The sequence below is a fragment of the Pelodiscus sinensis genome, chromosome 4 (genome assembly GCF_049634645.1).
Source record: "Pelodiscus sinensis isolate JC-2024 chromosome 4, ASM4963464v1, whole genome shotgun sequence".
Classification (NCBI taxonomy): Eukaryota; Metazoa; Chordata; order Testudines; family Trionychidae; genus Pelodiscus; species Pelodiscus sinensis.
Window position 1 is genome coordinate 131,204,250 of NC_134714.1, and position 10,050 is coordinate 131,214,299.

At 57.7% G+C, this 10,050-nt stretch overlaps 1 protein-coding gene and 1 long non-coding RNA gene across 3 annotated transcripts; one reads left to right on the forward strand and one right to left on the reverse strand.

The window, feature by feature from the left end:
* On the reverse strand, positions 1–4,690 carry LOC112545465 (pyrin domain-containing protein 1-like). Its single transcript, XM_025183632.2, has 2 exons — positions 4,119–4,690; positions 1–659 (listed from the first exon to the last, which is right to left on the reverse strand). The coding sequence occupies exons 1-2, from the start codon at positions 4,480–4,482 to the stop codon at positions 637–639; spliced, it is 387 nt and encodes a 128-aa protein (XP_025039417.2). The 5' UTR covers positions 4,483–4,690; the 3' UTR covers positions 1–636.
* A 1,753-nt stretch (positions 4,691–6,443) lies between these two features.
* Positions 6,444–9,836, forward strand: LOC142829379 (uncharacterized). 2 transcript variants are annotated; one of them, XR_012903763.1, is made up of 5 exons: positions 6,444–7,442; positions 7,500–7,807; positions 7,976–8,118; positions 8,801–8,821; positions 9,734–9,836. It is a non-coding gene; the product is annotated as an uncharacterized LOC142829379 (long non-coding RNA). The 2 variants fall into 2 exon arrangements; XR_012903762.1 differs by lacking the exons at positions 6,444–7,442; positions 7,500–7,807 and having other exon boundaries at positions 8,063–8,174.
* Positions 9,837–10,050: the final 214 nt, after the last annotated feature.

Consider the following 10,050-nt stretch of genomic DNA (forward strand, 5'->3'; position numbering starts at 1 on the left):
ACTTAAGAACAAACCTACAGCCCCTATCTTGTACGTAACCCGGGGACTGCCTGTACTAACTTCCATCACTTAATTATACTGCAGATAATGATTCTTAAAGATATAGACCAATGTGGTAATACAAAAAATTGTTTAAATAAGTAGACTGGGATACTTTGGGGCAACTGATTTTTGTTTAAGTGGCTATGGACTGTTGATTGGGTAGGTCTCTGGGAAATCTGTTTTTGCTGAGTGTTTTTCAGTCATTTAATTAGTTTTAAACACTCCTGGAAGAAACTAACCATCTTATTCTCCTCTTCACAACTGGCCCATAAGACATTTAAAACCCAACAGTTATAGCTGGGGATAAGCAGATTTTAAGTACTGGCTTTCATTAAGTATGTGTGTTATCTTTTTCTTTATAGAGGAACAGTGTTTGTTGGCATTCAAAATTCTGCCAAATGTATTACTAGAACCTCACAACCCTCCCCCACAGGAGTTCTCAGGTGGCTAAGCCTTCATCGGAATGGTTTGATGATTAAAGCTGCCCCTTCCGTCTGAAACGGTGCCCTGGTAGAGTAGCAAGACACGATCTTCATTCCAGCGTTCATCATCTCTTTCACCCGGGCTCCCTCCTGTGAAGTCTGCAGCGCGGTGCTATCGTAGGTCCATCTCTTCCCCTAGGGACAGAGGAGTGAGTCAGAGCAGCTGCATAAAGCCATGGGCCCAGGGTTGCTGTTAAACAGCTTGATCTGACCATGCTCTGGTGCCTTTCACCCCAAGGATCTCAAAGCAGCTCATTTTTGGACTCTCCCCCTCTAGCTCTGCATCTCTGTGCTTCCCACCCGGCTAACTTCTAGGGACCAGGATGTGGGTCTGTTTACCTCACTGTTATGGACATGATGAAGTGGGAATTATAGGCAATTTTTTTTAAAAAAGAAAGCTGTTAGGGGAAACTGAGGCACACATCTGCTCTGTTGTTACCCAGTGGGAGGGAAAGGTCTATTTTGCTCTTGGGAGCAGGCTCAGACCCAGGTGTGACTGGTGCCTTCACGCTGGGGGCCTTAAATTCTGTAGCAATGGAGCGCTGGAGAAGACAGTGGCCGATGTAATCACAGGAACACTGGAACTTGGCTTCCAATGGTGCAGGGAGATGTGGACTTCCCACCACTCTGTCAAGGGGGTGGATCTGCCACCTCCCTCCAGGTCCTCTCACCTGCCAGGGCCCACAGACCATCTGTCATGTTATTGGATTTTAGAGAAAGCATCCAAGGTGGGGGGGGTCTGTACAAAGGGGGCCATGTGGGGTGTCAAATGAAAGCTTCTGTTCTACTGATTCTATGTGTACTACTCATGTACTGGTGTGATCTCTGTATGTGGAGTTATGAATATGGACGTCGTGCTGTGAGTGTTCTCTGCCTGACAGAGCAAGGGCCTGGATTGCCTGCTGGAAGGATGGAAGGTCCAGTCAATGACTGTGCTCACTAGCATGGCCCCGAGGACCATGGCTCTCAAGGTGCCCAATACACACCTGAGGAATGCGTCTGGAAACCTGCAGCCCAGCCAGTACCTCATGGCTGCTGCATGTGAAACAGAGAGAGGTCACTTGACCATGTGACCTGCTCCACTGGGGAGAGACCAGGAATGGATATAAAAGGCCATCTGGTCATCTCCATCTGGTCTTCAATTCTGCTACTGATCCCAGATGCAGCCTTGTGAGGAACAGCGAGCCGAGAAGGATTCGCTGACCCATCCTGACATAGGATGTGCACCAGAGACTTTTAAGCCAGCAGTTACAACATCTCTGCTCAGAGCCTGACTCAAGAACTGGGTGACTGGTGCATGTGATGTATTTTCCTTAACAATCTTACTCTCGACCTTTGCTTTCTTTTGTTAATAAACTTTTAGGCTACGTCCACACTGGCACGTTCTCATGCAAAAACTCTTTTGCGGAAGAGTTCTGCAAAAACTCTGCCAGAAGAGAGCGTCCACACTGGCATGTGCTTTTGTGCAAGAGCATCCGTGCCAGCGTAGACGCTCTCTTGCGCAAGAAAGCTCCGATGACCATTTTAACCATAGGGCTTTCTTGCGCAAGAAATTCATGTTGCCTGTCTACACTGGCCTCTTCTGGAAGAGCTCTTGCGCAAAAGGGCTTTTTCCTGAGCGGGAGCATCAGAGTTCTCGCGCAAGAAGCCCTGATTTCATACTTTAGAACGTCAGTTTCCTTGTGCAAGAACACGTGGCCAGTGTAGACAGGCAGCAAGTTTTTGCGCACGAGCAGCCGCTTTGGCTCAAGATCGCACCAGTGCAGACGTAGCCTTAGCTTTTAGATTCTAAAGGATTGGCCCAGCGTGCTCCTGGGGGTAAGATCTAAAGTGTAAATTGAGCGGGGATCTGTGGTTGGTTCTTTGGGACTGAGAGGATCTGCTTGGGGTAGGTGAGATTGGGTTCTATAACCTCTCACCTGTGGCGAGCCCTGCTTGCCAGCCACGCTGTCCGGTGATCCGCGCACGCGCAGATCGCCCAAACCCGGCTCTTCCGGGTTGTAATCTACTTGCCACAGGCGAGTTTGTCGAGCCCTGCCTGCATGTAAGGGCCTGAGGCTGATGGTGGCACAGGGAGAGCTGGCGTATCTGAGGGGTTTTGCTCGTGAGGCTTCCTGCTGGCCGGATTGGCAGCTGGAGCGCTCGGTGCGACTGGTTTGTGGCCTATTTGGGAAAGGTTTCCAGTCTGGGGCTGTAAGCAGGGCCAGATTAAGGGGGGGGGGGGCTAGCCAGGCAGCTGCCTGGGGCACCACCTGTGAGGGGCGCCCAATGGCAGCAGTAAGGTGTGTAGTGCACCAGGGGGCGGGTCCGCACGTGCGCTGTGCACCCGGAGGCGGAGCCGCACATGCGTCGCGTGCCTGCTGCCCGGGGCGCAGGAATGGCTCAAGCCAGCCCTGGTTTTGAGCAATTCACCCTGAGCGGACGCCCTCGGCTGTGCCCAAACCCGGCCTGGTCTGTCGCACGATCTCCTCCCATACCCTCCGAGCACTTCCTGCTCACCCCGAAACAGCTTCTGGTGGTGCTCAGGATTCTCCAGGAGGAAGGGTGAGGAGACTTGGAAGGCAGCAAGCCACCCTTAGCTGTGTAGGTTGGGGGAGGGGGTGTTGCATGGTTTGGGGTAGCCCTTAGCTGAGCCAGGTGCGTGTGTTGCAATTAGGACTCAGCGGTAGCGGGGAAGGGAACAGGGGAAAACCTCTCCCCGAGGGAAGAGAACAGCATTCCTTAGATCCAGGACTTCTCCCTCAGCCTGACAGCAACTCCACATCCACGTATTTCACCCCACCCCTCTTTCTCTCCCTTTCCAACACCCTTTCACTCCTGCTGCAGCTCCCTGTGAACAGATCTGACTTCCTGTGTCTCTTTCCTGCACCCTCCCCCGCCCCCCATTAGGGATGTAAAAAGTCATTTAAAAAGTACCCATGAAAGGTCCTAGCGATGTCATGGGCTGCTGGAACTGTGGTATAAGCAGTTGTCTCCCCGGGCACGGAGCTGGCAGCCCCTGCTCCCAGGGAGTCAGCCTGTAACCTGGGGGAGGACGGGGGGGGGGGAGGGGAGTCCTGGGGGGCTGGATCCCCCTGCCAAGGGTGGTTGGGGATCTACTCCAGCCCCTACAGCCTAACCATTTACAGCCCGTCTCTCTACAACAACGGCGTGTGTCTCTCCTATGCCCAGTTCGCCACGCTGATGAGGCCTGCAATTGTTTTTAAAGTGTGCCTCTGTTTCCCCGTTCGGGGCAGTGATCCCTGGGGAGACTGAAGGGGGCCTTTACCCGGATAAGAGGGAAGAGACGAGCGTTGGGCTAGTACACGCGAGCAATCGGTGAATGGCCTGGTCACGCCTAGATGGAGTCGGCCTGGTGGAACAGTGGAAGACCCTAACTCCCTGGGAAGAGATAAGTTGGGGAGCTAGGTGCCTAAACCCCTTTGGCTCTGTGATACACAGGCCCCAGTGGCAGCCTTGCAGGAGACAGGGCTACTGAATTCCACCCTTTGGGGACAGTGTTAAGGAAGGAAGCAGCATTCCTGTAGAAGGAGGCCCCTGCACGTAACACCCCCTTAAAGAGGGGGAGTTTCCTCTTGCGAGCCCCTCACTTACCCAGCCCTGTGGCCTGGTGCAGGCTGCGTGCCAGGTCCTGCTTGTCCATGGCCTTCAGCACGCTCACGACCACGTCCACCGCGTAGCTCTCCCTGTAGTAGTTGATCAGCAGGCGGGTGAGTTCCACGGCGCCAGCTTTTTCCAGCTCGCCCCATTTGATGCGGCTGTAGCCGGCTTTGGGCTGGAAGTGGTTCAGCTTGTCTCGAAACGTCACCAGGTCTGACTCGCCCAGCTCTCTAACGGTATCGAACAGATGGTCTCGCAGGGCCTTTGCCATGCTGCCTCCTGGCTCCGACACCGGGAAGGAGACCCAAAAGAAAGTGAAACTTCGGCTGAGTCCTGCGCCCGTCCCTCGTGTCACCATGGGCTGTGCTCAAGGGGAGGGTGTTTGACTCTGGCTCCCAGCGCTTGTGGCTCTTCTACGGGGGCAGGGGTCTCGTGGCTGCAAGGGCAGCAGGGAGCTACCGTTGCCCAATGTTGGTCAAACCTTCGGGGCATAAAGACTGGGAGGGCAAAGGGCATCTGAGCCCCGACTGTGAAGGCAAGAGGCCTGGGGAGCTTGGGGCCGCGCCCTGCCCATCGTACCCACCGTGGTGCTGAGGAAGGGATGGTGGCTTGGCTCCTGTAGGGGGCGGGGCTGGGCAGAAGGGGTGGGGCTGGAGCTATAGGGGGCGGGTCCTGGAAAGAAGGGGCCCAACCTTCACCCGCTGCCCCTGGGCGATTGTGTTCGCCTTGTTACATTGTGTGTGAGCTCTGCTACCCCGGCACCGCCCCGAGGCCTAGAGCCGGGGTGTCCAACGTGCGAGCCCCTAGCGCCGTGTGGCTCTTTGGCGGGCTGATATTCCACGCTTAGCCTCATTTGCATACTTCTGGAGCAAGATCGCACCCGTGTAGACACAGCCTATGTCGCATTATAAAGCCAGCTTCTCCTGTCTTTAACACCTCGTAGTTGCATCAAAAGCTAAGTGTGGATACTTCTGGCCCACTTGATTATCCTCGTTAGCACTGACCCTGCAATTGACAGGTACTTCCCCTTCCCCCGCTGTTATAAATAACATGGTTTCTCTTATTCCTCTCCAACTCAGCTGAGGAAGTGGGTTTTGCCCAGGAAAGCTCATGATACTAGACGTATATTTTTGTTAGTCTCTAAGATGCCACAGGACTGCTCATTTGTTTTTAAAGTTGCAGACTAACACAGCTATCCCTCTGAGACCAAAAAAAAGTGCCTTTGCTAAGAAAAGGAGCACAGGAATTTATTAGCCACTGGTGCCATCTACCGGACATGGTAGGGACTGAGCGGTTCAAAATCTGCACAGCAATAGCCAAACGGAAAGGAATTCCTTCCTCCACCCAACCCTGAAACCAGGCCTAAAACATCAGCGTTTGCTGACTCCACCCAAGAAGCTGCTGCAACAGGGACAGCCTCCCATGTCCCAGGTTGAGCAGCAGTGAGAGGAAGCGGTGAGGTTGCATTTCAGAGACTTTTTTTTTTTGCCAAGTCAGGCTGGGTGTGAAAACTCCACAGCCCTGTGTGTTGTGAAGTTGAGCTTGCCCCTCGTGTAGAACATGCTAGGTAATCCCTGCCTCGTGGAGGCGTGTGCGCGTTTGTGTTGCAAGTCAATTGAGCTAAGGGAACCTCACAGGAAATCTTTAGGCAGCTGTTTTTGAAGCTTTACACAAGTCTCTTTCAAAGCCGACATAAGCACCATCAGGGACCAGAACTCCTTAGGGTGTAGTGAGACATAACTTTACTCCTTGGGGAATTATTTTTAAGAGAGGCAGGTGTGTTAGAGATGCTGAAGAACTGAGAACTGTTGGTTGTTGATCTGGGTGGTTCGTGGCGAGTCAATAGACTGGTTGGTTGGTTATGAATAATCCAGTGTCCTCACTTGGGACATACTGACCGAGGCCAATGGAGATCTGAGAAGCACCTCACTTTAAAATCAGAAAGCCAGCACTCCCAGAACTCAGTGACAGTGGGTTGAGCCAAATTATATTCCAGCCCCAAACTGGCTCTAATGTTTATCCAGTAGGAAAATGTAGTTCGTTAGATTTTCAGATGAACTCTGACCTGTACTTTGGCAAAGTTAAAAAATTGACCCCCCCCCCCCATTTTCATGTACATCTGCCTGCTGCCCATAGACCCGTGTAGACCAGCGTCCTTCCCCACCTGACTCAGCTGTGGGTGACGATCCCTGAGTATTATTCTCTTTTTCCCCTCCCACCCATTCATCTGTTCTCTCTGTGAACTCTTCAAGGCAGGGGCTGATTCTTACTGTGATTCTGTGCCACGCCCGACCCAGTGGGGGCCCGGATCTTGCGCCTGTCACAACGGGTCTCGGATCTTGGCTGGGGTCTGTGAAGTGCCCAGCACAAGGGGGCCCTGATCTCATCGGGTGTATGAGGCACATGGCAAAACAGGGACCCTGCTCTTGGTTGCAACCTCAACCTGTTCCCATAAGAAGCAACGACGAGACTGCGGTACTGTACTCGCATGGGTGTGTGCCAGAGGGATAAATCCATGACTGCTGGCCCTTTGCTCAGTCCCTGGGGTGTCCTGGCCCATATACACACAGACTTGATCCCTGACGGATTGACCGGGGACCATCTGGCAGACAGAACCCCAGACATGCATGTGCACACAGGAGACACAGTGGCTATGACCATATTTTATTGGAGACCATCTCGGGATGGATGCGAACATGCTCAGACCCTGGCCATGGCTGTACAGATCCAGGAGGCTTGGAACCACGTCAGGTCACTGCCAATGTCCCCTCTATTTTTTCCCAGCCGTGCGTGGAATAAATTTTGTGTTGTGCACCGAGGCATGTGGGGGTGTGCACCATCAGGAGAAACATACACTGCCGGCTGTGGGTGCTCTGCTAATTAGATGGGCGCCGTTGGAATCTCTCCTGGATGGCTGCCCAAGCGCTCAGCTTACAGGGAACCCTGGCCACTGCCCGTCTCAGTGAATTTGGAGCTGGGCCCTGCAGTCTCCGAAGAAGCCATCATGGCATTTGGTACAGTCTGGCGCTTTGAGATCTGCGGGCAGCTTCCTGCTCTAGTGACAGACAGAAACCTGAGCCTGTGGTGAGGGGGGCACGGTGGGGCACGGTGACGGGAGCGTGGCCAGGCCCAGACACGGGGCTTCTGGAGACGGAGGCTGTGGAGAGCAGTGGTTACAGCACCGAGTGACAGACCGCCCAGTGACGTGGGCCAGGGCAATGGGGAGCTCAAGCATGGCATGGGGTGGCAGGGCACAGCTCAGGTTTCTCAGGGCCGTGGGGAGGTCAGGTGTGGCACGGGTGGCAGGGCATGGCTCAGGTTTCTCAGGTCCGTGGGGAGGTCAGGCGTGGCACGGGGCGGCAGGGCACAGCTCAGGTTTCTCAGGGCCGTGGGGAGGTCAGGCGTGGTGCGGGCTGGCAGGGCACAGCTCAGGTTTTTCAGGTCCGTGGGGAGGTCAGGCGTGGCGCGGGTGGCAGGGCACAGCTCAGGTTTTTCAGGTCCGTGGGGAGGTCAGGCGTGGCGCGGGTGGCAGGGCACAGCTCAGGTTTCTCAGGGCCGTGGGGAGGTCAGGTGTGGCACGGGTGGCAGGGCATGGCTCAGGTTTCTCAAGGCCGTGGGGAGGTCAGGCATGGCGCGGGGTGGCAGGGCATGGCTCAGGTTTCTCAGGTCCGTGGGGAGGTCAGGTGTGGCACGAGTGGCAGGGCACGGCTCAGGTTTCTCTCGGCCGTGGGGAGGTCAGGCGTGGCGTGGGTGGCAGGGCACAGCTAAGGTTTCTCAGGGATGTGGGGAGTTCAGGCGTGGCACGGGTGGCAGGGCATGGCTCAGGTTTCTCAAGGCCGTGGGGAGCTCAGGTGTGGCACGGGTGGCAGGGCATGGCTCAGGTTTCTCAGGTCCGTGGGGAGGTCAGGCGTGGCGCGGGGCGGCAGGGCACAGCTAAGGTTTCTCAGGTCCGTGGGGAGTTCAGGCGTGGCACGGGTGGCAGGGCATGGCTCAGGTTTCTCAAGGCCGTGGGGAGCTCAGGTGTGGCACGGGTGGCAGGGCATGGCTCAGGTTTCTCAGGTCCGTGGGGAGGTCAGGCGTGGCATGGGCGGCAGGGCACAGCTAAGGTTTCTCAGGTCCGTGGGGAGGTCAGGCGTGGCGCGGGGCGGCAGGGCACAGCTAAGGTTTCTCAAGGCCGTGGGGAGGTCAGGCGTGGCACGGGGCGGCAGGGCACAGCTAAGGTTTCTCAAGGCCGTGGGGAGGTCAGGCGTGGCGCGGGGCGGCAGGGCACAGCTAAGGTTTCTCAAGGCCGTGGGGAGGTCAGGCGTGGCGCGGGGCGGCAGGGCACAGCTCAGGTTTCTCTCGGCCGTGGGGAGGTCAGGCGTGGCGCGGGGCGGCAGGGCATGGCTCAGGTTTCTCAGGTCCGTGGGGAGGTCAGGCGTGGCGCGGGGCGGCAGGGCACAGCTAAGGTTTCTCAGGTCCGTGGGGAGGTCAGGCGTGGCGCGGGGCGGCAGGGCACAGCTAAGGTTTCTCAAGGCCGTGGGGAGGTCAGGCGTGGCGCGGGGTGGCAGGGCACAGCTAAGGTTTCTCAAGGCCGTGGGGAGGTCAGGCGTGGCGCGGGGCGGCAGGGCACAGCTAAGGTTTCTCAAGGCCGTGGGGAGGTCAGGCGTGGCGCGGGGCGGCAGGGCACAGCTCAGGTTTCTCTCGGCCGTGGGGAGGTCAGGCGTGGCGCGGGGCGGCAGGGCATGGCTCAGGTTTCTCAGGTCCGTGGGGAGGTCAGGCGTGGCGCGGGGCGGCAGGGCACAGCTAAGGTTTCTCAGGTCCATGGGGAGGTCAGGCGTGGCGCGGGGCGGCAGGGCACAGCTCAGGTTTCTCAGGTCCATGGGGAGGTCAGGCGTGGCGCGGGGCGGCAGGGCACAGCTCAGGTTTCTCAGGTCCGTGGGGAGGTCAGGCGTGGCGCGGGGCGGCAGGGCACAGCTCAGGTTTCTCAGGTCCATGGGGAGGTCAGGCGTGGCGCGGGGCGGCAGGGCACAGCTCAGGTTTCTCAGGTCCGTGGGGAGGTCAGGCGTGGCGCGGGGCGGCAGGGCACAGCTCAGGTTTCTCAAGTCCGTGGGGAGGTCAGGCGTGGCGCGGGGCGGCAGGGCACAGCTAAGGTTTCTCAAGGCCGTGGGGAGGTCAGGCGTGGCGCGGGGCGGCAGGGCACAGCTAAGGTTTCTCAAGGCCGTGGGGAGGTCAGGCGTGGCGCGGGGCGGCAGGGCACAGCTAAGGTTTCTCAAGGCCGTGGGGAGGTCAGGCGTGGCGCGGGGCGGCAGGGCACAGCTAAGGTTTCTCAAGGCCGTGGGGAGGTCAGGCGTGGCGCGGGGCGGCAGGGCACAGCTAAGGTTTCTCAAGGCCGTGGGGAGGTCAGGCGTGGCACGGGGCGGCAGGGCACAGCTAAGGTTTCTCAGGTCCGTGGGGAGGTCAGGCGTGGCGCGGGGCGGCAGGGCACAGCTAAGGTTTCTCAAGGCCGTGGGGAGGTCAGGCGTGGCGCGGGGCGGCAGGGCACAGCTAAGGTTTCTCAAGGCCGTGGGGAGGTCAGGCGTGGCACGGGGCGGCAGGGCACAGCTAAGGTTTCTCAAGGCCGTGGGGAGGTCAGGCGTGGCACGGGTGGCAGGGCATGGCTCAGGTTTCTCTCGGCCGTGGGGAGGTCAGGCGTGGCGTGGGCGGCAGGGCACAGCTCAGGTTTCTCTGGGCTGTGGCTGCGAGTGGGTGAGCCCTGGTGACAAAACTGGGAAAGCTCCTAGCTCATTTGGACATGGCTGGCCACAGCCAGGACACCTCATTTGACACGGGGCGAGCTGGTGACCGAGGGGTGGCTGGACGCGATCGTGGTTCCTCTGGTGACGTGGGGCGTGGTTGTGGCACCTCCCACTCTGGCATCTCGGGTCTAGGCTGGGCACGGCCGTGG